Below are 27,500 nucleotides of genomic sequence, written 5' to 3' on the forward strand. Positions count from 1 at the left end.
ACCCTCCGCAGCTGAGGTGAGTACAGGTGGGCCCTTAGTGTTCTGTTTATTGTGTATCCCGAGACGAGGTAAGATTATGGGGGAGAGAGAGAGAGAGAAAAGGATATGAAAGATAGATAGATAGACATATAGGTAGATAGATAGATAGATAGATAGAGAAAGAAAACATATAGACATAGAGAGAAGGAAAAAGGAAATGAAAGATAGATAGATAGTCACAAATAGATAGACAGATAGATAGAAAGAAGAAAAAGTAAATGTGGGGAGAAAAATATTAAGAACAGCATATCTCTCTCTCTCTCTCTCTCTCTCTCTCTCTCTCTCTCTCTCTCTCTCTCTCTCTCTCTCTCTCTCTCTCTCTCTCTCTCTCTCTCTCTCTCTCTCTCTCTCTCTCTCTCTCTCTCTCTCTCTCTCTCTCTCTCTCAGCATGAGGTCATTTTAATCCTTTCTCCACCTTCTCTTCACTTCTTTTATCACTTGTTTTTTCTCCTCCTGACCTCCTCTTCCTCCTCCTCCTCCTCCTTATTTTTTCCTCCCTCCTCTCCTTCTTCCCTCTCTCTCTCCTGCTTCGTCGTCCCCCTCCACTTTCTCAATCCTCTCTCTCTCTCTCTCTCTCTCTCTCTCTCTCTCTCTCTCTCTCTCTCTCTCTCTCTCTCTCTCTCTCTCTCTCTCTCTCTCTCTCTCCCTCTCTCTCTCTCTCTCTCTCTCTCTCTCTCTCTCTCTCTCTCTCTCTCTCCTTCAGTTTCCATAAAGAGACACTCGACCCAGTAATGTGCTACTGCAAGCGAGAGAGCGAGAGAGAGAACATCTGTGACATTATTAGTTTCTCCATCATCATCATCATCGTCATCATCATCTTAACTTACGTCCTATTTCTCTCTCATTCCCTTATTGTTTTTTCCTCTTCTGATTAGGAACAAACATTTTGGATCCTATAATTATATACACACCCACACATGATAAGGCTTCCTTGGAGGCTGTTGTGTTAGTATTGCCATGGGTAGTTTATATGAGCCTTGTGATCGCTTGACAAGGCTTCCATCAGATTTTTCCCTCCCTTGACCTCTCCTCACCCTCCTCCCGCCCTCACAACCGAGTGAGCCCGGGTTCGATTCCCGGACGGAGTGGAAAAATTTGGGCGGTTTTTCCGATACCCTACGCCCCTGTCCACCCAGCAGTGAATGGGTACCAGGTATTAATTTAATCGAGGGTTGTGTCCCGTCTTCTGGGATCTGTTCCTTTCTCCTATAATTCCTTCCCCTTCTGTCTCTCTCCGGCATATGACCACAGATGTTGCGCCGACTAAACGAAACTTTCCAACTTCCTTCGTTCTCGATGCTCAAATATGTAAAGATAGAATACTTGCCTGGAATGATCGTTAAGCAGCTGTAAATAAAAGTTTGATGAGGAATTGGCTCAGAGCATGAATAATAAGCCGTGTAAAATCATCACTGGAATCACAACACAGTTCATGAGAAGCCCAACAACATCTACGAGCGGCTTTTCGGACAGGAGAACAGAGGCGCCTATACGTTCAAAAATGCTAGCTTACATTCCTTACAACTTTCAGTCTGGTTAGTATATTTTCTGAAACAGCGTGGCGGTCGTGTTTCAAGTTTCACGTTTTATATAAGTATTTTCACCTCTCAGACCCGTTTTAAAGGGAAAAGTAAGTATCGTGAATCTCCGTTTTCCTCGACATTTTCATTTGCATTTCCCATCACGACGTCTTGGAGGGGAAAAAGGGAAGGGCAAATATTCGCTTCTTCCCCGTCACGATTTAATTATTATTTTGTTTCTGCCCTCGATTTCGAAAGCAATGTAAAAAGGAAAAAGAAATATGATAAACTAAAAAGATGGAAAAAAAGGTAATTCTGATATTTTTTTGCCTTGAAAAGAAAGAAAAAAAGGTAATTCTGATCTTGTTTTGCCTTGAAAAGAAAGAAAAAGGGTAATTCTGATATTTTTTGCCTTGAAAAGAAAGAAAAAAGGTAATTCTGATCTTTTTTTGCCTTGAAAAGAAAGAAAAAAAGGTAATTCTGATATTTTTTTGCCTTGTTCCTTTTCGAGAGAGAGAGAAGGAAGGAAAGAAAGACAGAAAGAAAAAAGGAAAGACACAAACAGAGAGAGGAAGAAAGAAAGTATAATAAAGAAAGAACGAAGGAAGGAAGGAAGGAAACAAAGAAAGAACAGAATAGAGAAGAAAAGGAGAGAGAGAGAGAAACAGAGGAAAAAATCATTACTTTCTCTCCCTCCTCCTCCAATTTTCCTCCACCGCCTTGCCGCAATACAATAACAGAAGCAAGAAAATGAAAAAGAGAGAGAAAGCCAAGAAGAAATGAAAGCAGGAGGAGGAAGAAGAGCAGGAGGAGGAGGAGGGGGGAAAGGAGGTAATAACTGCGGGGTCTGGGTTCAATGATTTAAGGGTTCGAGGTCTCGTTGCTTCATTCCGGCAGCTCACGAACCTGCAAGAAGCTTCGATCTGCTCCGATTTCTCTATCCACTTACGGTCCGACCTGGGAGAGAGAGAGAGAGAGAGAGAGAGAGAGAGACTGGAACGAGATAGATAGATTTAGTGATAGAGAAATAGAGATAAGAGAATTTAAAAGGTTGGAACTGGAACAATATAGATAGATAGATAGATAGATAGATAGAGAGAGAGTGAGAGAGAGAGAATAAACGAACGGAGTAAATAGATAAAAAGAAAAAAAAGAGAATGTAAAAAGTTGAAAATGGAACGGGAGATAGATTGATAGATAGAGATAGATAGATAGATAGATAAAGAGAGAAAAGTTGGATCAGGAATGGAATCAAATGGCCTGGAACGGAGCGGGTGAAGTGGAACGGATCACAAGGGATTAGGAGCCAGGCTGGAATGGCGCGGCGGGAATGCCAGGAATGGGAATCGGTTCAGGAAGAGAGGAATCAAACTTAAAGAAAATCGATTCCAATAGGATTTAAAGGATTCCCGATTCCCGATAATGGATTCAGAAGGAATGGAATCGATTCGGAATGGACTGGAATGGTGTTGGGACAGGATTGCGATGGATTGGAGTGAATTTGGAATGACTGACATGTGGAAGGGATTAGTCTCTCTCTCTCTCTCTCTCTCTCTCTCTCTCTCTCTCTCTCTCTCTCTCGTTGATGATGGAGGGGAAGAAGATGACAAAAAGACGTTATTCCTGCTCCTCTTTCTCTTTCCTCCTCCTCCTCCTCCTCCTCTTCCTCCTCCTCCTCCTCCTCTTCACACTCCAACCAAATCCCTTTAAATATGTTCGCGTCCTCACGACAGTTCCAAACACCTCCTCCTCCTCCTCTTCCTCCTCCTCTTCTTCATTATCACTTTCCTCCTCCTCCTCTTCGTCATCATCATCTTCTCCCCTCCCCTCTTCTATCTTACTCTCCTCCCCTTTCCTCTCCCCTCTCCCTTCTATCTACCCTGCTACTGATAACAGGGAGGGAACATTAACAGGGGAGGGAAGGAAGGCAGTTACGTAATATATGTTTTAGAGTATATACATTAATTAAGCTTGTAAGGATTGGTCAAATATACATACTTTTTTACTAATTAATTTACTAAATCATTCATTCTCCGCCTGTGATTGGCATGTAATTTCCCCTCGAAGTTAATTAAAGAGCCAGAAATAGACGTTGGAAGGTCATATGGTGCGTTGAACTGATAACACGGACAGCCAAAGTAACAGAATGGCGACCTAGGAATTGTAGAAGGCAGGGTAGGCAGAGGACCAGGTGGAGAGGCGAAGGAGAAGGTTTGCCGGGACAGGATGGAGTACGCTAGCTTCAAACAGGGAGGTGGAGGACGTTGGTGCGTTGAACTGATAACACGGACAGCCAGAGTAACAGAATGGCGACCTAGGAATTGTAGATGGCAGGATAGGCAGAGGACCAGGTGGAGAGGCGAAGGAGAAGGTTTGCCGGGACAGGATGGAGTACGGTAGCTTCAAACAGGGAGGTGGAGGCTGCTCTACCAGATTGTCGTACTTAGTCTCTTATGTTTTCCGATTTCCGACCCCAAAACTATCTCCCCCACTCCAATAACTACATTTATTTATAGTTTCCCTTGAAAAGTTTAATTATTAGTGTCTTTTTGCTATAGTTAAGTGTCTAAAAGAGGTAAATGCAATGGTGGATACGATAATATGTCAACGCTGGATGGAGGACGTTGGGAAAGGCCTTTGTGCTGCAGTGGACTATTAATGGATGAAGGGAAAGGAGAGGAAAGGTGGAAATTGTCAAACTGAATATCTATCGTGTATTTCCTCCCTAGACTTACCTATATTCTCCTACGTCCCTTTCCTTTCCTTCTCCACTTCCTTCCCTTTTCCCCTTCTTTCCTTTCACAAGTCTTAGGAAGGGAAAGGGGAGAGGGTCATAGAAGGTCTGTCAAGTATTTCTTCCTCATATTTACCTATCAACTCAGTCATCATCCTTTCCCTTCCCTTCCCTCCTCTTTCCCCCTTCCTCTTTCTGTACGTAAGGGAAGGGAAAGGGGGTATCAACTCAGCCATCACCCTTTCCCTTCCCTTCCCTCCTCTTTCCCCCTTCCTCTTTCTGTACCTAAGGGAAGGGAAAGGGGGTATCAACTCAGCCATCACCCTTTCCCTTCCCTTCCCTCCTCTTTTCCCCTTTCTCTTTCTGTACCTGAGGGAAGGGAAAGGGGGTATCAACTCAGCCATCACCCTTTCCCTTCCCTTCCTTCCTCTTTCCCCCTTCTTCTTTCTGTACCTAAGGGAAGGGAAAGGGGGTATCAACTCAGTCATCACCCTTTCCCTTCCCTTCCTTCCTCTTTCCCCCTTCCTCTTTCTGTACCTAAGAGAAGGGACAGGAGGGCAGACATCCTTCTTACCTTCCCTTTCCCTCTCTCCTTAACCCCTTACATCTACCTAAAGAAGGGAAAGGGGGCAAACATCCTCCCTTCCCTCCCTCCCTTTGCCTCTCTCTTTCCCCTGACTGCCAAAGGAAAGAAAGGGAGGGGAAAAAAAAGGGAGCTATATAATGTCTGTTTCGCTCTTCCTTCATTTCAGACATCCCCCTTCACCTCCCTCCTCCTCCCCCTTTCCATTCTTTTCTCCTCTTCCCCCTTTCTTGACCTAAGGGAAGAGAAAGGGAGGGAAAAAAAGGGGGCAATGGAATGTCTCACGTATTTTTTTCCCTTGACTTACCTAACATCCCCCTTAACCTCCCTTTCCCTTACCTCTTTAACCCTTCCATCTACCTAAGGGAAGGGAAAGGGAAGGAAAAAAAGGGATTAAACAATGTCTTCTGTACCTATTTCTTCATCTCAGACATTCCCCTCCACCCCCTTCCCCCTCCCTTTCCCTTCCACCTACCCAAGGGAAAGGAAGGGGAGGGAGGAAGGGAGGGAAAAGGGACAGTAGAACGTCGGGGCATTACGCAAGGTATCGATCCGTGTTCCGCCAGACGCCACGCCCGCCGGCAGCCAGCCAGCCAGCAGCCTGCCTCAACCCGCCGCCTTGCTCCCGACATACAGACAGACAGACGGTACAGGCCGCGCCCGCCTTCTCTTAGCCAATCCCAGCGCCTCCTTCCTATGACGTCACGTCCTCTCTCTCTCTCTCTCTCTCTCTCTCTCTCTCTCTCTCTCTCTCTCTCTCTCTCTCTCTCTCTCTCTCTCTCTCTTCCGATACCCCCCTTCCATTCACTTCCCCTTTCTCCTCTCCCTCTTTCCTTTCCTTTTTCCTCCACTCCTTTCTCTCACTTCTTTTTCCCTCCTCTTCATCTCTCCATCTCTCCCTCTTCACTTCTTCCTTCCATTCTTCTCTTTTTCCTCTCCTCCGTTTTCCTATTTTGTTTTCTTTTTCTCCACTTCTTCATTTTTTTCCTTTCGTGTTTCTTTCTCTTCCTTTCTTTCCTCTCCTTTTCCTCCATCCATTCCTCTCTCTCTTCGTTTCTTCTTCCATTCATCCATTCTTTGTTTTGTTTTCCCTCCTTTCTCCACTTCATCTCTTTCTCTGCGTTTCTCTTCCTTTCTCTTCTTCCTCTCCTTTCTTTCTCTCCATTCCTCTCCTGTCTTTCATCCATTCCTCCATCTTTCTTTTTATTCCTTTCGTTTCTCTCCATTCATTCCTCTTTTCCTTCATTCTTTCCTCCCTCTTTCTCTCCATTTTTCTCCTCTTCTCCCTCATTTTCTCCTCTTCTCCCTCATTTTCTCCCTCATTACCTCCGTTCATCTCCTTTACTCTCATTCCTCTTCTCCTTCCCTCCATCCCTCCCCCCTCCCTCCCTCCTCCAAATACCTCCGGATACCTCTTTCTTTCCTCTTATGTGTTTCTCTCAAGAGGATCAAGTGATGCCCTCTGTCACCCCTCAAAGTGTCCTCCTCCTCCTCCTCCTCCTCCTCCTTTTCTTCTTTCATCTTTTTTCATCTTATTTTGATTCTCCACTTCCTCCTACTTCTTCTCCTACTCTTCCTCCACCTCTTTCTCCTCTTCTTCTTCCTTGTTTTTCCTCTTCTTTTAATGCTCTTCCTTCCTCTTTTACAATTCCTCCACATCCTCTTCCTCATTTTCTTCTTTTTCTCCTTTCTTTTTTTTTTGGTCCTCCTCTTATTTTTTCCTCTTCCTTTGTTTCCTCTTCGTTCTTCTTATTGTTCTTCTTTTAATTCTCTTTTAGTCTTTAATCTCATTCTCCTTCTCTTCTAGCTTCTGTTCCTCCTTCTCTTCCTCCTCCTATTTCCCTTATTTTATTATTTTTTTATCCTCAACCTCCTACTTCTTTCTTCTTCGTCTTCCTGTTGTTCTCCTTTTCCTTCCTTCATTAATCCTCCTCCTCCTCCTCCTCCTCCAATATTCATCTCAAACCTGCCGAAATGCCTACATCCTTCTTTCCTTCTTCCCTTCTCTTGAGGCCTGTAAGTAAGGGCCTCCTCCTCCTCCTCCTCCTCCTCCTCCTCCTCCTCTTCTTGCAGGCTCATTTCCTCCTGCTTAACGTAAGGGCTTTGGGCTTTGGGCCGTGTGGGAAGAGGAGAAGAGAGGAGGTTTTCTCGTTGTTCTCCTCCTCCTCCTCTTCTTCCCCCTCCTCCTCTTCCTCCTCCTCATTGCATCGTCCTCTTCAGCAACCTTCATTTTGCCGGACGAGAAATAAAAGTGTATGATTTTTATTTTATGTTTATCTTCTTCTTCTTCTTCTTCTTCTTCTTCTTCTTCCTCGTTTCCATTCTAATTAGCCTCATTATTTATATTTTTTTTGAGGGGTCCGTAACTGAGATGCTGTGCAGATAATTACTCCTCTCTCTCTCTCTCTCTCTCTCTCTCTCTCTCTCTCTCTCTCTCTCTCTCTCTCTCTCTCTCTCTCTCTCAGTATTCTTTTCCGTTTTTCGCTGTTTTTTCTTTCATCTTTATTACAAACGATTTTTTTTCTTTTACGTCTTTTTTTTGTCTTATTTTGGTTTTATTTGTTTCTTTATTTTTTATTGTTTGTGTCATTGTTAATTTCTTCCTCCGTCTATTCATCAATCCATCTATCCTTCTATCCCTTCATATATTCATCCATTCATCCTTGCTCTTTCGTGGTTCCCTTCTTTCCCCTCTTCCCATCCTTCATTTTTCCCTTCGTTTCTACCTTCCAACTGTCCTTTCCCTTATTTTGTCCTTCTATCTTTCCTTCCTTCATTCCATTCCTTCCCTTTTCCATCTATCCATCATCCTAGTCATCCATCTATCCTTCCTTCATTCCATTCCTTCCCTTTTCCATCTATCCATCATCCTAGCCATCCATCTATCCTTCCTCTCATTCATTCTTTCATTCTTGCCTACCATCCTTCCTTCCTTCCTTCCTTCCTTCTTTCCTTTCAATTCTTCCATTCATCCACTCTCCTCTCCACCCTTCTATTTCTTCCTCTTCCATCCACATCCACTCCACTTATTCCCTTCTCTCTCTCTCTCTCTCTCTCTCTCTCTCTCTCTCTCTCTCTCTCTCTCTCTCTCTCTCTCTCTCTCTCTCTCTCTCCACGTGGTCCTCGTCTGCCATTTCAATGCAGAGAGAGAGAGAGAGAAAGAGAGAGCAGAGACCGCTAACCCTTCCCATCCCTCTCTCCTCCTCCTCCTCCTCTTCCTCTTCCTCACCCCTTTTCTCCCGGCGTGGTCTGCGTTGGGGCGTGGCGGTGGGGGGAGGGGAGGAGGAGATGGAGGGGGGAGGGGGGAGCCGAGTTGCATGGTTTTCGGGTTGGCTTTTCACACCTCATGGCGAAGCTCGGGGCGTGAGAGAGAGAGAGAGAGCAGAATGTGAGGAAAAAAAATAGGAAGGGAGAGACATTTTAGAAGAAAGGGAAGGAAAGGATAAACTTCAATTGAAAGGGAAGGAGGAAGGGAAAAGGAAGCAGGAGGAGGAGAAGGGAATGAAAAGGAAGGGAAAAGGAAGGAGGAGGAGGAGGAGAGGGAAGGAAGATAGGGAGGAAAGAGAGGGGGAAGAGAGGACAGGGAGAGAAAAGGATGTTGAGAGGAAGGGAGGGAGAGAAACAGGAGGAGGAGGAGAGGGAAGGTAGGGAGGAAAGAGGAAGGAAAGAAAGGATAGGGAGAGAAAAGTATGTTGAGAGGAAGGGAGGGAGAGAAACAGGAAAAGGGGGAAGTAAAGAAGGGAGGAGGAGGGGGAGGAGGTAATGAGAACAGGAGAAAAGGGGAAAGGAAGGGGGGGGTTGCAGGGGAAGGGGGGGAGGAGGGAAGGGGAGTCTGGTACGTGCTCGTGTGAGTCGGCAGAGGAGCGTCGTCCCCTGCAACCCAACGTCTGTCTGTCTGTCTGGTTCTCTGATTGGCTGGGTGACTGTCTGGCTTTCTGTCTCTTTCTCTCTGGCTTGGTATCTATCTGTCTGTCTGTTAGTCTATTTACCTTTCTGTCTGTCTGTCTATCTGTCTGTCTGTCTGGTTCTTTGGTTGACTAGGTGGCTGTTTGTCTGTCTGTCTGGCTTGCTATCTGTCTATTTGTCTGTCTGTCTGTCTGGGCTGGGTGGGTAGGTAGGTGGGTGTCTGCCTGTTTGTCTGTCTATCTGTCTGTCTGTCTGTTTATTTGGTTGACTAGGTGGCTGTTTGTCTGTCTGTCAGGCTTGCTATCTGTATATTTGTCTCTGTCTGTCTATCTGGTCTGGGTTGGGTGGTGGGTGTCTGTCTGTCTGTCTGTCTATCTGTCTGTGTGTATGTATGTATATGTGTGTGTGTTTGGCTATGTGGCAGGGTAATGTTTCCGTCTGTCTATCGAGCTTTCTTTCCAGTTCCCTGTCTGTCTGTCTGCCTGTCTCATTATATCGGTTTCCTTTCGCGCTGTCTGTCACTTCCTGTCTTCCATTCCTTGTTGCTCCGTCGATTGCTTTCCCCTTCTCTCTCTCTCTCTCTCTCTCTCTCTCTCTCTCTCTCTCTCTCTCTCTCTCTCTCTCTCTCTCTGGTCACTATCACTGTTCTGTGGATTGATTCTCCTCTCTCTCTCTCTCTCTCTCTCTCTCTCTCTCTCTCTCTCTCTCTCTCTCTCTCTCTCTCTCTCTCTCTCTCTCTCTCTGTCCCTTTCCCATTCCCTCTTTGTCTGTCTGTCTGTCTCTGTCTTTCTCTTCCCTTTGTTTCCTTTCTCTGTTGCCTCCTTCCGTCTGTCTTTCTGTCTTTGTCTATCTCTCGTTTCACTTTTTTCCTTCTGTTATTTCTTTCTCTTCTTTGTCTGTCTATTTCTGTTTGTCTCTGTTTCCGTTTTTGTCTTTTCTTTGTCTTTGTGTTTTCTTGTCCTTTTGTTTCGTCTTGTTTTGTCCTCCTCCTCCTCCTCCTCCTCCTCCTCTTCCTCCTCCTCCTCGTCTGCTGTTACTAGTGTGTTGCTGCCAGTGTTTGTTGCGAGGGAGTGTTTTTTTGTGTGTTGCTCGAATGTTTTTTTTTTTCATTGAGTATTCTTTTTTTATTTTTCCGCTTCTGTTATTGTTTTTTTGTGTGTGTTTTGTTTTCTCGTGTTGCCCTTTCTGGTGCATTGTGTGTGTGTGTGTGTGTGTGTGTGTGTGTGTGTGTGATTATAATTCGTTCGTATATAATTTCCTGTGACATTATCATTTCCTTTCTTTGTTGTTGATGTTGATAATTAGTTTTCCTTCTTTCTTTCTTTTCTTTCTTTCTTTCAATCTTTCTTCCTATCTTTTTCTTCCTTTCCTTCTTTCTTTATTTCCTCTCTTTCTTACATTAAATTGGTTACCTACTTTTTGTCTATATTACCTAAGTTATTATTATTATTATTATTATTATTATTATTATTATTATTATTATTATTATTATTATTATTATTGTCACGTTAAGGAGAAGTTTAAGAAGATGATAGTGTGAAAACGATGAAGGTGTGGCTTTTGAGAGAGAGAGAGAGAGAGAGAGCAGGGGATGAGAATGAATCCTGAATGAAAGAGAATTGAAAGAGGAGGAGAAATAGGAGAGAAGGGGAGGTTAAATGATGAAGAGGAGGAGGAGGAGGTGGAGGAGGAAGAAGAAGAAGAGAATGGAGAATACAAGCAGAATATAGATGATTGAGAGAGAGAGAGAGAGAGAGAGAGAACCCTTGCACGCTCCCTCCTTAACCAACCATCTGCCTCTCTTTTTTTCCTCCTGACGTCAGCAAATCTTTCAATAGCAACGAATCAAACCTTTCCCTCCTTCTCCATCCTCCTGTCTTCCTTTCTCCTTCACCTCCTGTCTTCCTTTCTTCTTCACCTCCTGTCTTCCTTTCTTCTTCACCTCCTGTCTGTCTTTCTATCTTCTTATCCTCTTCTATGTTCTGTCTTCTTGTTCTCCTTTCTTCCTGCTCTGTCTTGTCCTCCTTTCTTCCTTCTGTCTTCCTGTTTTCCTCTCTTGTCTTCCTGTCCTCCTAACTCCTGTCTTGTTCCCCTCTCTTCCAATTCTGTCTTCTTGTCCTCCTGTGTTCCTGTTCCTCTGTCTTTCTGTCTTTTTGTCTTCCTAAGGTGTTTAAGTCTGATAGTGCTCGAGTGCTTTTGTAGTGCTTCCTGAGTGCTATTTACAAACTTTCTTTCTTTCTTTTTTCTTTCTTCCTTTGGGTCTTTCCTTAGGTTCATGATACAGAAGAAGGGTCATACTACCACCAGCAGGCTCATAAAACTACTCCTGGAAATGTCCAAAACAACTAAGAAAGCCTTGGCAAATATGTGATATGGGCGACGATATGTTAAGAAATACCCCCCCATAGTGCAATAATAGAATGCCTCTTAAGTGTTTCCTGAGTGCTATTTATGAACTTTCTCCCAAATTGCTTTCTTATTATCCCCCTTTCCTCCTGGTTCAATTGTCTTCCTCTCTTTTAGTATCTTCATCGAGTGCTACATTGTTTTTTTAATGCTTTTTTAATGTTTCCTGGGTGCTATATGAGGTCCTGTCTCCTCCTTCTACTGTTGGTATGAGAGCGTGGAAGGCGTGTATGCGTGCTTGTGTTGGTAGGTGAATGCTGCTGGTCCTGTTTGTGTGTTTGTGTAGAGATGAGTGAGTACTGTTAGAACATAAGAACGTAAGGAGTCTGCAAGAGGCCGGTTAGGTGGGGTTTGTGTGTTTGTGAAGGTGAGTCAATGCTGTTTGATAATGTTCCTATGTTTGTATGGATGAGTGAGTGGTTCAGTGTGCTATATGTGTGTTTGTGAAGGTAAATAAGACTGTTCGTGCCCTTGTATGTGGCTGTGTGGGCTGTATGTTTGCTTGTGTGTGCTTGTTGATGTGAATACTGTTATAGTGTTTGTAAAGGTTGGTGAATGCTGTTTGTGTGTGTGTTTGTGTTGTCTGTGTTCTGAGTTAGTGAGTAAATGTTATATGGTGCTGCTTCTGTGGTTGTGTTTGCTGGTATCGGCTAGTGAGTGCTGTTTGTGTGTGCGTGTGTGTGTGTGTGCGTAAGTTGTGTGTCTGTGAGGCTGCGAGACCGTCTGTTAACTGTCTGTGAGTCGCCGCCAATTGCTTTCAACCGCCAGTGAATCGAAATAATTGAAGGGAAGGTGATGTGAGGAACGGTCCCGTGTGTTTGTGTGTGTGTGTGTGTGTGTGTGAGAGAGAGAGTGTGTGTGTGTGTGTGTGTGTGTGTGCTTCAAGTAATCGCTGGAGTGTGCTTGAGTGCTTGTTCATCTTTGAGAGAGAGAGAGAGAGAGAGACTAATATACTGTTCCTTCCCCCATCTCTCTCTCTCTCTCTCTCTCTCTCTCTCTCTCTCTCTCTCTCTCTCTCTCTCTCTCTCTCTCTCTTTATACTTGCCGTCCACGTAAAGGGAAACTCATTAAAACTACCACTCGTTCCCCTCAATCCTCCTCCTCCTCCTCTTCCTCCTCTTCCTGCTCTTCCTCCTCCTCCTCTTCCTCTTCCTCCTCCTCCTCATCCTCCTCCTCTTTATTAGCCACACGTTGCACCTGTGAATACCCTGAACGTAATTAAGATTGAGTCCGAGAATAGCGTGTGTGTGTGTGTGTGTGTGTGTGTGTGTGTGTGTGTGTGTGTGTGTGTGTGTGTGTTAATTGGATATATACAAACACTAGGCACGTATTGCGAGTTTATTGTTGTTTATTTTGCTCTTCACACACACACACACACACACACACACACACACACACACACACATTGAGAGTCCACGGAGACGATGCAAGAGCGGAAGAAAAAAGGAGGAGGAAGAGGAGGAGGAGGAAGAAGAGGAGGAGGAGGAGGAGGAGGAGGAGGAGGAGGAGTGTGGTGCCCCGCGGGCCGCGACACCACTCGCTCCGGTAGCTGCAGTGTCATCATCATCTTCTCCAGCAATATTTTCCGATGACAACAGCGGTATCGACCGCTAAAGCACAACACGGACTCCAACACATGACTGTCCCCAAACGCACTGTTCATTTACCAACCTATACACAATTGCCCATTAACGCACCCGCTTATCTCTCTAAGCCAAAACACAATCAACCGCGGCCAAAACACAATCAACCGCGGAACAAAATGTTATGAAAACAAAGCTGCGTCACCGCGTGACAGCTACACTAAGGATTAAAATCGAGTGTAAGCCAATCTTATTAAGCATGTCGGTTAGGTAGATTATTGTCTGAGCTTGGTGTGAGTTTGATGTAAGACTCACACGCCTGACGTGCTACCCTCGTGATGTCTGTATGTATGTCATGCCTATATAAGAAGCATTTATTCAGGCTAGACCTCAGATCAGCCAGCACTCTGCTCGTTTGCTGTACACCCACTTGTCCTTCCCTAGACAACATGGGCAGAACATTCATCTTTGCTACTGTGAGTATGGAGTGAAGTGTTACCATAGAGGAAAGCGTATCTAACATATCTATTGTGTTCTATTATCTTAGTTTTATTTAGGATTATATTTCTGTGATACTTTATTGTGTGAGTTTTTACTCAATATTATACCAGTGCTAACGTCAGTAACCAATAGTGAAAGAAAACCTGAAGACTCATTGAGTCTCGTAAGCCAGTCGCTGGTTTAAACAATATATTTACCCTTTGTAATATTAAGTAGTATTAAGGTAGAATAAAATACATATAAGAAAGGCGACACCGTTTCATCACCCCATTTACGAACTCCTTTAAATACTCCTAAAGTACCAGAATTTTAAGTCAAGTGTCACTAATACAAACAGTGTGTCGTCTCCCCTGTGTGCCCGGATTGTGGGTTACAACATTGGTGTCAGGTGTGGGGTGGTGAAACTTGTGGTGAAACTTGTGGTGAAACTTGCGATTTATATTGGTTTATATTGGTATTGTACTGGTGTATGTCCACATCCGAAAGCGAGGGAGAAGACAGTTATTCTTGGGATTACGGGAATAAGACTTTAGAGTTAAAAATGCCAGACCAAGACAAGGACCCTCCCTCCTCCACCGGAGATGGAAAATCGATCACCCTTGCCCATGATGATCTTGTCACGCTACTTAGCCGTCATACCTTGAATGATTTTAGTAGAGTGCAGGGACTCTTACATTTTTGTGGTGGAGAAGAAAAAAGTAGCAAAGCACCAAACCTCCCATGCCATAAGCTAGCAAAGAAATGGATAGAGGATATTGAAAGCCGGACACAGGCAAATTGGGACACTACCGGAAAGATTGAGTTAGCCAAACAATATGCCCTGGGAGCAGCGCGCGATCATCTCCTCGGTTGTATCACTAGATGTGGACAGGATTGGGAAAAAGTAAAGGAAGACTTCCTACGTGTGTTTCCCGCAGTAAGGACCTTTGAGGTCCTTCAAAAAGAATTGGGAGAGGCAAAACGGCGGACAGGAGAAAACATCCGCACCTTCCTCATTCGGCTAGAGACATTGAGAGACGAGTTGATCGCTCTCAAACCTACCCATGCCAGTTTGCTAAATGAGACGGCGGCTTTACGGCTCAGAGAGGCTTTCCCTCCGGCCTTCTTACTCATCCTAACGGAGGAAGAAAAGGGGGACCCACAGAAGGTATTAAAGAAAGGGTATGAGTATATTAAAGCTTATCCAGAGTCGAAGCTATCCGATGCCGATATCGCCAAAGAAATAAAAGTGCTGAACGTCTGTTCCACCCAGGCATCCGGACCCAAACATGTCTCAAGCCCGTCCTCCACGCCCTCCAGGCCAGTCACGTTACCCGATACCCCAAAGGGGAGGACGGCACGCCGCGCCACCTACACGCCCATATGGGAACGCGCCCACGCCACCTACATGTTATGCTTGTGGGTATGTAGGACACATGGCTCGCGATTGCACATATGGAAGGCAGTATAGGGTGCCTACCACCCACCAACAGGCTCTCAGTACCCTCAGTACCAGCCCACTCGAAACAGGCGTCAGCCTGTCTCGCCTTGCGCTGCCTGGCGCCCGGAGTACACGGCCGGTCCCTCACCCCGTAGCTCCTGGGTCAACCCTGACCACGAGAAGAACAAAAAAAAAAAACGACCCCAGAGTAGCTGCGGCAGTCCACGGCCCTACCAACGCCCTCACGTTGAGATTGTGCGTAGGCGCTAATGCAAAAGAAGATGGTTTACGCAATGCTAGACACAGGAGCAGGAGCGTCCCTAATAGAAGAAGATTTATTTAGGAAGGTAGGCGGGAAGATGATAGTTACAGAACCTCTCTCCATACAAGGGGTAGATCGGACTCCAATCCCTAATAAAGGAATAGCCGAAGTAGTAGTAGACTTTGGGCACGGAAATTATAGAAAAATTTGTAGTAATATCACAAGGTATAGTGTTACCAACAGCAGTTTTGTTGGGCCTAGAATTTATGTGGAGACAAAATGTGGTAGCTGCACCGCTGGCCACACCTGGGCAGTTTAGTGTAATGGTGGGCGCCTACCCAGTGGAAGTACATTCCCTGGCTGCGGACGATATGAGCCCGTACCCAGAAGATTGACTAACCGACCATAAACCTACTTTAGACGAGATGGAGGAAGTACCAGTGAAAGCATACGCTATTAACGTGGCGTCCTTGCTACCAGGCACGGCAGGGTATGTCACTCTGGAGGCAGAGATTGGCAGAGCCCAGCAAGCCTTATTTCTCCCAAGGTCCAACGATATCCCTTCTTCATTTTTATTTCCCGGGTTAGTAACCTTAACTCCTAACGTCAAACAAACCAAAGGCAAATTCATCATTCCCTATGCTAACCCAACTGAAGAAACTATTGAGATGCCAACAGGTGAAGTGATGGGACACATTTATTCTTGTCACTCAGAATACTATCAATCATCGACTAATGAATGTGTAGCGGCTGTCACAAAAACAGCTACAAAGCCGCCTGTCACCCAGTCAAGTAAGCAGATGGTACTCGATAAGCTGATAGACGAGCTATTTTCGCCCTCACAACGGGAAAATTGCTGTCTGAAGGGCCTAACCCGCAAGTATCCTGATGTGTTTGCTCTAAAAAACGAGCCACTCACTATTACCCCCTATTATGTTCACACTTTAAGGCTAAAAAATGACAAGCCTATATATAAAAAGCCATACCCAATACCAGTAAAATATCATAAAGAAATAGAGATTCAGCTCAAGGACCTTGAGGCCCAGGGTATTATACGCCCTAGTGCGTCACCCTACAGCGCACCTCTAGTCCCTGTTGCTAAAAAGGATGGTGGAGTCAGACTTTGTCTCGACTTCCGCGCTTTGAAAGATGAATGTTCTGCCCATGTTGTCTAGGGAAGGACAACTGGGTGTACAGCAAACGAGCAGAGTGCTGGCTGATCTGAGGTCTAGCCTGAATAAATGCTTCTTATATAGGCATGACATACATACAGACATCACGAGGGTAACACGTCAGGCGTGTGAGTCTTACATCAAACTCACACCAAGCTCAGACAATAATCTACCTAACCGACATGCTTAATAAGATTGGCTTACACTCGATTTTAATCCTTAGTGTAGCTGTCACGCGGTGACGCAGCTTTGTTTTCATAACATTTTGTTCCGCGGTTGATTGTGTTTTGGCCGCGGTTGATTGTGTTTTGGCTTAGAGAGATAAGCGGGTGCGTTAATGGGCAATTGTGTATAGGTTGGTAAATGAACAGTGCGTTTGGGGACAGTCATGTGTTGGAGTCCGTGTTGTGCTTTAGCGGTCGATACCGCTGTTGTCATCGGAAAATATTGCTGGAGAAGATGATGATGACACTGCAGCTACCGGAGCGAGTGGTGTCGCGGCCCGCGGGGCTTTTTTTGAACGATGAATTGATTGATGACAAACATCCCCTCCCTAACATTAACCTCATTTTGCAACAGTTAGGGGAAAGTAAAGTATTCACCTCCCTTGATTTGCGCCAGGGCTACCACCAAGTCCCATTGGCAGAGGAATCTAAACACTTGACAGCCTTCACGACACCTTATGGCCTATATGAATTCACTACAGTCCCCTTTGGATTAAAAACAGCACCTGCAGCCTATCAACGGATCATGAATCAAGTTCTCATAGGTCTGACAGGAAGAATTGTACATGTATACCTTGATGATTTGATAGTACAAGGGAAAGACATGGACCATCACCTAAAGAACCTCCATGCCGTCTTGGACAGACTGCAGAAGGCTCACCTGTCCTTAAGACTAGATAAGTGTTCCTTTTTCAAAGAGCAAGTAGATTATCTGGGTCACATTGTTAGTGCTTCTGGCTTGAAGCCTCAGCCCTCAAAGGTACAGGCGGTGCAACAACTCACTCCTCCGAAAACAGTTAAAGAGCTTCAAGGTTTCCTGGGATTGGTTAACTTTTATAGGAAATTCATTAAAGACTTTGCAAAGATAGCATCCCCACTTAATAATTTACTCAAAGGGAGGAAAGTAACCAAGAATGATAAGACACATCTGGAGTGGAATGAAGAGGCATTGCATGCATTTAGCACACTAAAGAACAGTCTAACGACTGACATTGTCTTAGCCTTTCCGGATTTCCGGAAGCCCTTCAATCTCACCACAGATGCGTCAGATAAGGCAATAGGTGGTGTGTTGCAACAAAAGGATGAAAATGGTAGTTTACGTCCCATAGCATATTTTAGTAGAACCCTGAATGGAGCAGAACGTAACTACTCAGCGGTAGAGAGAAGCTTTAGCAGTCATCTATGGCCTCAGTACTAACCGACCCTTATCTTGGGTTACAGGATACACATCCTGTCGGACCATAGACCACTGACTTGGCTGTTAAAAAGCACAGTACCTAGCAGCAGGATTGCACGCTGGCAGACACTTCTAGGAGAATTTGACTTTAGTATTGATTATCTCCCAGGCTCCAGCAACATGGTAGCAGATTTTTGTCAAGGATTAGGAATCAGGAGAGCGACGTGATAGAAGGCGAATTGGATGCTCGAATTATGTCTGTCACCCTTACGGTGGACAGGACATGTCTGTCGCCTCTCCGGAGGACATGGCAAACAGGATAAGTTTCTCCATTGAGTCTTGCTGGACTCATGGAGCACCAGGATCGCGATCCTGAACTGAGAAGAATTGAAGCATGCTTTTGAACAGACCACCGGTGGTAACGTACATGAGAGAGATGAGAAAGATGAAAGATGAGAAAGATGAGAAAGATGAGACAAAGGTTGCAGAGGAGCAATGTAACGTTAAATGCAGCTAAGAGGCACTTCAAAAACTGCCTCTTAGTGAAGTGTGTAGAGAACGGCGTTCTCTACCGCGATGTTGCGATGAATACAACAAGCAGAAAAGACTGGTTATCGTTCCACCAAGCTACATTCCTAACGCGTTAGCTTTGGCGCATTCCATGCTACCTGCAGGGCATGGAGGCACTAAGGTTACGTTGGCACGCTGTCGCAAGTTTGCGTACTGGCCGGGAATGAAGGCGGACGTGGAGCAATATGTCAGATCTTGTCCTGTCTGTTGTCGGTTTAGAAGAGGATCCCCGCCAGCTCCACTTATGAGGTATCCAGAGGTTGGCCAACCGTTTGACAGAGTCCATATGGATATTGTCGGACCTTTGTCTGTTTCAGACGAAGGCTATAGGTATGTACTGACAGTGATAGACGTCCTGTCACGCTTCTTGGTAGCAACCCCCCTTCGTACGAAGGCAGCAAGGAAGTGGCAGCTGCGTTCTACAAGAACGTAGTCTGTGTACACAGCATCCCGCCGATTCTAGTCACGGATCAAGGAAAGAGTTCGTCAACACTCTCTTACGAGAGTTGACTCAGTTATTACAGATTGATCATCTAAGGACAACTCCTTATCACCCGTCTGCAAACGGTGTGATAGAAAGGCCTAATGGCACCTTAATAAATATCTTGAGAACTTTGTGCGAGGACAATCGCGGTATCTGGGACCAAATGCTTCCGGTTGCAACACACGCCTACAACACTGCCTACCATCGTGTTCTGAAAGATTCACCATTTTCTTGCTTTTCTCTCAGGACCCAAATGTTCCTTTTGAAGTGCTTGAGAATAAACTCCAACCTTGTTATGATGTTGACAGCTATAAAGCATTTACTTCTAGTGTCGCGCAAACCTATAAACTATGTCAGACCAATATAGATATAGGATGGCAGGAGTCAGAAAGAATGTTTAGGAAATCCAAACCCAAACAGGTGGTAGTAGGAGATCGGGTCTACTTAAGGCATGTATGTACAAAGGGCGAACCAAAGAAGCTCCAGCCCTTGTTCAATGGACCTTTTAGGGTGCTAGAAAAAATAAGCCCTGTAGTCTTACGACTGCGTCATGTTAGAGGTGGTAAGATCAAGACAGTTCACACAAATAATGTTCAGGTCGTTCACGAGGACTCTCTTGGCTTCCATGACTCTCCTAATGTCAGGCGTGCATACCCTCTCCCTGATCAAGTAGTAGAAGTGGACCCACTCCCCATGACTTATTCCCCGAGCCGCTGCCATTGTCCTTCCAGCTCCTTCCGAGCTCTCCTCACCGGCTCCTGTCTCCTCAGATGCTTCAGAGGTCCCCTCATTGGTTCCCTCAGCTCCTTCAGAGCCCTGTGTCAGTCGCTCATTACGCTCCAATACGGTACCCCCTTCTCTCCCCAATGTCATGGAACGCCCTCTTGAGTATCGCCAACGCAAAACGAACTGATGCCCCCTATAATTACAGATCCTGGGTGTTGCCCTCTCCTTGTCTTCCCTTGATCCCTCCCGGGAGCAACCCATTCGTCCCGGCCTCGTCTTCTCCCCAGTCTTTAAGATGCTGTTGACAGGACGGTACTATGTTGTCCCCGTCGTCATCAAGACGGACGACATCCAACGTCCTCTCATCAACGTGGCAAATCTAACAGCGGAAGTTTCATGGTCGATTGAACATATGAATCAATCGTTCCCTACTGTTGGTCTACTCAGGCGCACTCTAGACTCTTTTCACATTGAGTTTGAGAAGTTATTCAAAGATCTTAACAGCTTTCTGTCGGCTATGAGTGGTAGAGATGGAAGCCCGTTTCGGACTCGCCAGAAGCGAGGGGCCGTGGATTTCCTTGGCTCGGTAGCAAACCTCCTTTTCGGTACGGCCACTCAGGCCCAAATAGATGTGATACACGGGAAGCTCTCCCAGCTCTACACTCTGTCCACAGACGAGAGACGTCAACTTAACCTCCATCAGGAAGTCCTCAACGCCACAGTTCGGGACCTCCGTCATGTTCATTCTGCCATCTCCGTCTAGAGTCCGCCTCGGCTTTGGCCTCAGCTATTATCCGTCAGTTCTCATTAAGAACCTTGCAAATTGAAGGATATGCGTATTTTGGAGACTATCCTTCTCATTCAGTTGGCACTTAGTGACCTAAATCATGATACTCTGAATCTCAAGCTTGGCCTTCAGCAGCTGTCCCAAACGCAGGTTTCCCCTCTCCTCCTTCCAAATGATGTACTATTTCGTGTGCTCAGCAATGCGTCACTCCATTACCCAGGCTTACTTTTCCCTGCAGCACATGAATATTTAGCATTGTATAGAGATGTCTCTAGGGTTATTTCTAAAGGTACGCTTTCCTCAGGAACCCTTCACTTCTACTTACAAATCCCCATGAAAGGGATCCCTCTGACGTGTTCGATGTGTTTAAAATGGACGCGTTGCCTTTTCATCTTGATGGCACGCCATATTTTCTGCACACCGACACGCTTTCCACTACCTTGCGGTTTCTGAAGACCGCACTCACTATATGCTCTTAGACTCCTTGGACCGCTGTACTAAACACCACCTGCTCTATGTATGTCCCCTGTCGCCCCTGTCTACTCGACTTCTGTCCGGCGCTGCGAGATCGCTCTCTTTCTCGATCGCCCAGACGCCCTCTCGCTGTGTTCTAAGTCTCTCCTCAGAGTCTTCCCCGGTCTTCATCCGTCTCCTGCTGGCTGGGTCTTCGCTACCGATACTCCCCAGGTGGTCACCATGGTCTGCCCGGACAGCCCGGTCTCCAAATACAGGCAGACCATCAACGGGACGGGTCTCCTCAGCCTCGGTATGGGCTGTAGTGCCCACTCCGACGCCTTCAGCCTCCCTGCCTCTGCTACTATGGACGGTGACGCCCCGCTGACGGTTCATCGCGCCCCCTCCACATCGGACGTGACGTGGTCTCATCGCTCCTGGCCAAGACTCCCCGTGGCCCTTCCCTCCCGCCGCCGTCGCCCGGGTCGTCTCTGGCCCCCCCGCTGGACCTCCCTCCAGCACTTCACGCGCTCCAGGAATCCGTCTCTCCGGTCCCCGCCTTCGACCCCTTCCTCCCTTGGTGGGGGTGGCTGCTCCTCCTCGGCGTCGTCTTCGTCGCCGGTGGGGTGGCCTTCTTCTGTCTCCTCGGGTCCCGTCTCTCGCAGGCCTCCTCCCCCACGATCCCGCCTTCCCCGTCTTGGCCCTCCATGGTCGTCCGCCGGGCGGGACGCTTCGTGCCACGAGGACGTGGCGTGATTTTAACGGGGGGGGTATGTGGTGCCCCGCGGGCCGCGACACCACTCGCTCCTGTAGCTGCAGTGTCATCATCATCTTCTCCAGCAATATTTTCCGATGACAACAGCGGTATCGACCGCTAAAGCACAACACGGACTCCAACACATGACTGTCCCCAAACGCACTGTTCATTTACCAACCTATACACAATTGCCCATTAACGCACCCGCTTATCTCTCTAAGCCAAAACACAATCAACCGCGGCCAAAACACAATCAACCGCGGAACAAAATGTTATGAAAACAAAGCTGCGTCACCGCGTGACAGCTACACTAAGGATTAAAATCGAGTGTAAGCCAATCTTATTAAGCATGTCGGTTAGGTAGATTATTGTCTGAGCTTGGTGTGAGTTTGATGTAAGACTCACACGCCTGACGTGTTACCCTCGTGATGTCTGTATGTATGTCATGCCTATATAAGAAGCATTTATTCAGGCTAGACCTCAGATCAGCCAGCACTCTGCTCGTTTGCTGTACACCCACTTGTCCTTCCCTAGACAACATGGGCAGAACATTCATCTTTGCTACTGTGAGTATGGAGTGAAGTGTTACCATAGAGGAAAGCGTATCTAACATATCTATTGTGTTCTATTATCTTAGTTTTATTTAGGATTATATTTCTGTGATACTTTATTGTGTGAGTTTTTACTCAATATTATACCAGTGCTAACGTCAGTAACCAATAGTGAAAGAAAACCTGAAGACTCATTGAGTCTCGTAAGCCAGTCGCTGGTTTAAACAATATATTTACCCTTTGTAATATTAAGTAGTATTAAGGTAGAATAAAATACATATAAGAAAGGCGACACCGTTTCATCACCCCATTTACGAACTCCTTTAAATACTCCTAAAGTACCAGAATTTTAAGTCAAGTGTCACTAATACAAACAGTGTGTCGTCTCCCCTGTGTGCCCGGATTGTGGGTTACAACAGGAGGAAGAGCAGGAGGAGGAACTTCATTATAGATTGCAACGAAAAATTCCAGGCTTTCCATTTCCCCAAATTGTTTTATGGTCCACGCGTCTCTCTCTCTCTCTCTCTCTCTCTCTCTCTCTCTCTCTCTCTCTCTCTCTCTCTCTCTCTCTCTCTCTCTCTCTCTCTCTCTCTCTCTCTCTCTCTCTCTCTCTCTCTCTCTCTCTCTCTCTCTCTCTCTCTCTCTCTCTCTCTCTCTCTCTCTCTCTCTCTCTCTCTCTCTCTCTCTCTCTCTTCTTTACATTATTCAGTGTTTTTTTGCTTTTATTGTTTTTTTTTTCATATCCAAATAAGTTACCTTCCGTGTGTGTGTGTGTGTGTGTGTGTGTGTGTGAGGGTCATTGGCACAAAACCGATCATACGACACACACACACACGTCTGACCACCGTCGCCTCCCACGCCTATACCCACGCCCTCTCCTCTTCCTCCTCCTCCTCCTCCTCCTCCTCCTCCTCTTCCTCCTGTTTTCGGTATTTTTCCATCGGCTCTTCCTTCACTTCCTCTAATTCTTCTGCTCTTCTTAGTTTTCCTTTTTTTTCTTTTTTTCTCCCAATTCATGATCTTTACTTTCTACTGCTATCCCGTCTTATCTTCCTTTCTTTTATTATACTTCCTTCCTTCCTTCCCTTCTTTTTTTCTAGTAATTCTTCATCTTTTCTCTTCTGCTGCTTGTTCTCTCTTTCTTATTCTTTCTTTTGCTCTGTCTCTACTTCCTTCCCTTCTTTCTCTTCCTTCCTTTTTTCTTCCATACGTCATTCTCATTTCTTCTTTCCTCCTCCTCCTCCTCCTCCTCCTCCTCCTCCTCCTCCTCCTCCTCAGGTAACACGGGAACGCCTTGGTCTGCTCTGTATCTTGAGAATCGTCACGTGGGAGAGAGAATCGGCTCATCTAAAGAAGGCAATTAAGGTGTGTGAGGTTGAGCGAGCACACCTTGACTCTCTCTCTCTCTCTCTCTCTCTCTCTCTCTCTCTCTCTCTCTCTCTCTCTCTCTCTCTCTCTCTCAGAGGAAAAAAATATATATATTGAGGACTGTGAGAGATGGGAGGGGAGGAGGAGGGAGGAGGAAGAGGAAAGAAGGAGGTCTCTCTCTCTCTCTCTCTCTCTCTCTCTCTCTCTCTCTCTCTCTCTCTCTCTCTCTCTCTCTCTCTCTCTCTCTCTCTCTCTCTCTCTCTCTCTCTCTCTCTCTCTCTCTCTCTCTCTCTCTCTCTACGTGGTCCATTGGGTGGCTTTTAAATCGTCATGTTTCTTATAAGCAATTCGTAATCTTATCAACTTGAGGAGAGTGGTGTGTGTGTGCGTGCGTGTGTGTGTGTGTGTGTGTGTGTGTGTGTGTGTGTGTTTTATCTTCCTCCTCTTCTTCCTATCATCTCTTCATTCTTCTTTCTTCCTCGTCTTGTTTATCACCTAGTTTTAATCTCTTTTTTTTTCCTCTTCTTTATCAACTTTCTTTATCTTTTACATTTTCCTCCTCCTCCTCCTCCCCATCATCATCATCATCATCATCATCATCATCATCATTCTTCTTTCTTCTGTCCTTCTTTCTCCCTTTCTCCTTTCTCACCTTGCTTGCTATTATTCTCTTTTTTTTATTCCTCTTCCTCCTTATCGACGTTCCTTATCTCTTTTTTCATCTTCCGCCTCCTCCTCCTCTTCCTCCTCCTCCTCCTCCTCCTCTTACTCATCTTCCTTCTCCTCGTCTTCATCCTGATCATGTGGCTTTGCGGTGATGAGAGGAAATTAATCAATCAGCCTTCCTCCTCCTCCTCCTCTTCTTCCTCCTCTTCCTCTTCCTCCTCTCTACTTTTTTTCACTTATTATTTTCTTACTTTGTTTTCTACTTAATTTTCCACTTTTTTTGTTTGTTCCTCCTCTTCCTTATTCTCGCACAATTTCCTCCTCTTCCTCTTCTCCTTCCTCCTCCTTCTCCTCCTCTTCCTCCTCTTATTCCTTCTTCCTTCCCCTTACTCTTCGTTCTTCCTCACCTTCTTCGCTTCCTAATTTCGCATCTCTCTTTTGTTCCTCCTCCTCCTCCTCCTCCTCCTCCTCCTCCTCCTCCTCCAGGTAACGGGCGGTGGTCCATCTCACCTGAGCGGCCTGAGGTAATGAGCTGACTCCGCGCAGGTAACTCAGGTGGGAGTCTCATTCATTCCACGCGAACCGATGAAACCTGACAACCTGGGGGGGGAATAGTATGTCTGTCTCGGTTTCTGTCTCCGTCTCTGTCTCTTTCTGTCTGTCTTTCTCTCTCAGTTTTTTTTTTCTTTCTTTTTTTCATGGCTCTCCATTTTCTTTTATTCCTTTCTTTTGTACTTTCTTTTATCTTTTTCTTTTTATCTTTTTCCTCTTTTCTCGTTCTTGTTCTTCTTTTTCTTTTTGTTCTTCTTCTCATCCTTTCTTTCTTCTTCGGTTTTTCCTCAGTTTTCTTTTTTTGTTCTTGTTCTTCTTTTTCTTCTTGTTCTTCTTATCCTTTCTTTCTTCTTCGATTTTTCCTCAGTTTTCTTTTCTTGTTCTTGTTCTTTTTTTTCTTCTTGTTCCTCTCCTTTTCCTTTCTTTCTTCGATTTTTCCTCAGTTTTCTTTTCTTTGTTCTTGTTTTTTTTCTTCTTCTTCTTCTTGTTCATCTTGTTCTCCTCCTTCTTTTTCTTCTCTTCTTTCTCCTCCTCTTATGGTCTGTTTCTCGTTTTCCTTGTACAGCTTATCATCTGCAAAGGAGGTTCTGATACAATAAAAAATGTCTAATGGAAGGAGCATATAAGGTTCAAACTACAATGAAAGCAAGAAAAATAACAAGCTAAAGTAATTGCATCCTTAAACCTTCATATTTTAAGAGCTAATTCTCCTTCCCATTTTGTTAGTTAAGTCCACGGACGGTTCAAACAGTGTCCAATCAAGAAACGTACTTATTGAACCAGTATCTAAAGGTCAAATTACACTAATCTTACCTATTGCTTTTAGAAGGAAGAGTCAAGCATTGTATTTTCACCCATAAACCCTCATGACCTAAGACCCATTATCCCAGTTGACTCAGAGGGAGGGGCCGACAGTGGGGTCTAGATGTCTCCAGGCTAGAAACGGTCCTATGGAAGGGGCGAGAAAGGGTCAGATTAACGTGGTGTGACTCAATGCTTTGGAAGGCAGAGTTAGGTCTTAAGGGGAGTGTCTGGACCGTGTGATACGAAATTGGGAGCCATAAACAGACTTACTGAAGGAGTGAATAGTGGTCAAATTGCTATGGAAGGAGAAAAGGTAAAGGAAGGGGGGGACTGGAAGAGGAAGGGGATGAATGGAGGAAGAGGAAGGAGAGGACGGGTGATGGGACGACTGCAATGAAAAGGAAGGAAAGAGGGAGGGAAGGAAGGGGGAACTGCAAGAAGAGGAAGGAGAGGAATGAAGGAAGAGGAGGGGAAGGAATGGAATAGGAAGGAAAAGGGAGAAAGAGGATGAGGAAACTGGAAGAGGAAGAAGAGGAATGGAGAAATGGGAAAGGAAGTAGGTTAAAGGAAGGGAAAAAGGGGGAACTGAAAGAGGAAGAAGAGGAATGGAGTAAGGGGAAGGGAAGGAGAAAAAAGGGAGGAAAAGGGATGGGAAGAGAGGAAATCTGAAAAAAAGTAGAAGAGAGGAAGAGGAGGGTGAGAAGGAATGAAAAGGAAGGAAAGAAGGAAGGTAGGAAGAGGAGAGAGAGAGAGATTTTAAGAAGAGGGGAGGAGGGGTAAAGGAAAATCTGAAAAGGGAAAAAGGAGAAAAAGGGGAAGCCGAAAGAAAAAAAAGGGAGGAAGGGAGAAGAGAAAGAAAGATAGTTAGAAGAGAAAGAGAAGGAGAGGGAAACGAAGCAGGAGGAAGGGGAGGTAAAGGGAGAAAAAAAAGGGAATGTGGGAAGTAGGAAAACCTGGAAACTGAAAAAAATAAAAAAATAGGAAAACCGGCATAAAACAAACCTACTCAACCAGGTAACAGAGGCGAGATTACCGTGCCTCTGTTTGACTTCCGGCCAGGCAGGTGATTTGGAGGAGGAGGGGAATGTACGGGCGTGAGGGACCAGGTAGAGGCGGTTAGTCTGGTATACTCAGTTATGCAGTTACTTAAGGGACTATTACACTGGGCAAATTTTCCGTGGATCTTCAGTCAAACCACGATTTCCGCTGGCGTGGTTCTCATATTTCCATGTTTTTCTGACGTGTCCACGATCTTCCAAAGCAACGATAGATTTCAGTGAAGGACGACGGTATAGCTCACCATCATCATCAGCAGCATCAACAAGAAACAAATGAGAACCACGCTAGCGGAAATCGTGGTTTGACTGAAGAGCCACGGAAAATTTGCCCAGTGTAATAGCCCTTTTAGTCAGCCAGCAAGTCGGTTAGCTGATCAGTTTGGCCGTTAGTTAGTGGTCAGCCAGATAATTAGTAAGTTAGTCAGTTAGATAGTTAGTTACGCAGGTAGTCAGATAGTCAGGCAAATAGTTAGTGAGTCAGTTAGTTAGTCAGCCAGGTAGTTAGTCAGACAGCTCGGCATTTAGTTAGTGAGTCAGTTAGTTAGTTAGATAGTTAGATAGTTACTTGATCACTTTATTTGGTAGATAGTTTGTTGGTTAATCAGTCAGTTAGTTGATTAGTTAGTTTTGCAATTAGCTAGTAAATAGTTTAGTTTTAATTTTAGTTAGTTATTAGTTAGCTAGACAGGTAGAGAGATTGACAGGAAAAGCCAGACACAGGTTAATTAATAGACAGACAGATAGACGTAGAAATTGACAGGTAGAGCCAAACTGTTAGATACAGACAGGTTGAGACTGACAAATAGATATACAAATAGACTGGCAGCCAGACAGATTGATATAAACAGACAGAGATAGTTAGGTAGGCAGAGATAGAGAGGTAGAGCCAGACAGATTGATATAAACAGACAGAGATAGTTAGGTAGGCAGAGATAGAGAGGTAGAGCCAGACAGATTGATATAAACAGACACAGATAGTTAGGCATGTAGAGATAGAGAGGTAGAGCCAGACAGGTCGACAAACAGGTTCCATTAGCCAGGTAGTGATCAGCAGGTGGGCGGGGCGTGACGCGGCCTGCACACCTGGGTAATGATTTGCAGTAATTAACTAGACCCCCCTACCGCCCCCCTCCTCCCTCCTCCCTTACCTCCTCCCCATACCTCCTCCCTCCTCCTCCTTCCCTCTTCCTCCCCCTC

At 45.4% G+C, this 27,500-nt stretch overlaps 1 protein-coding gene across 1 annotated transcript; it reads left to right on the forward strand.

The window, feature by feature from the left end:
- Positions 1-3,287: 3,287 nt before the first annotated feature.
- LOC126980199 (uncharacterized) lies at positions 3,288-25,366 on the forward strand. The gene is made up of 3 exons (XM_050829832.1): positions 3,288-3,813; positions 3,974-6,353; positions 25,332-25,366. Exons 2-3 carry the CDS (start codon positions 5,153-5,155, stop codon positions 25,364-25,366), a joined length of 1,236 nt encoding a protein of 411 aa, XP_050685789.1. The 5' UTR covers positions 3,288-3,813; positions 3,974-5,152.
- Positions 25,367-27,500: the final 2,134 nt, after the last annotated feature.

This window comes from Eriocheir sinensis, chromosome 43 (assembly GCF_024679095.1).
Source record: "Eriocheir sinensis breed Jianghai 21 chromosome 43, ASM2467909v1, whole genome shotgun sequence".
In the NCBI taxonomy this organism is placed as follows: Eukaryota; Metazoa; Arthropoda; class Malacostraca; order Decapoda; family Varunidae; genus Eriocheir; species Eriocheir sinensis.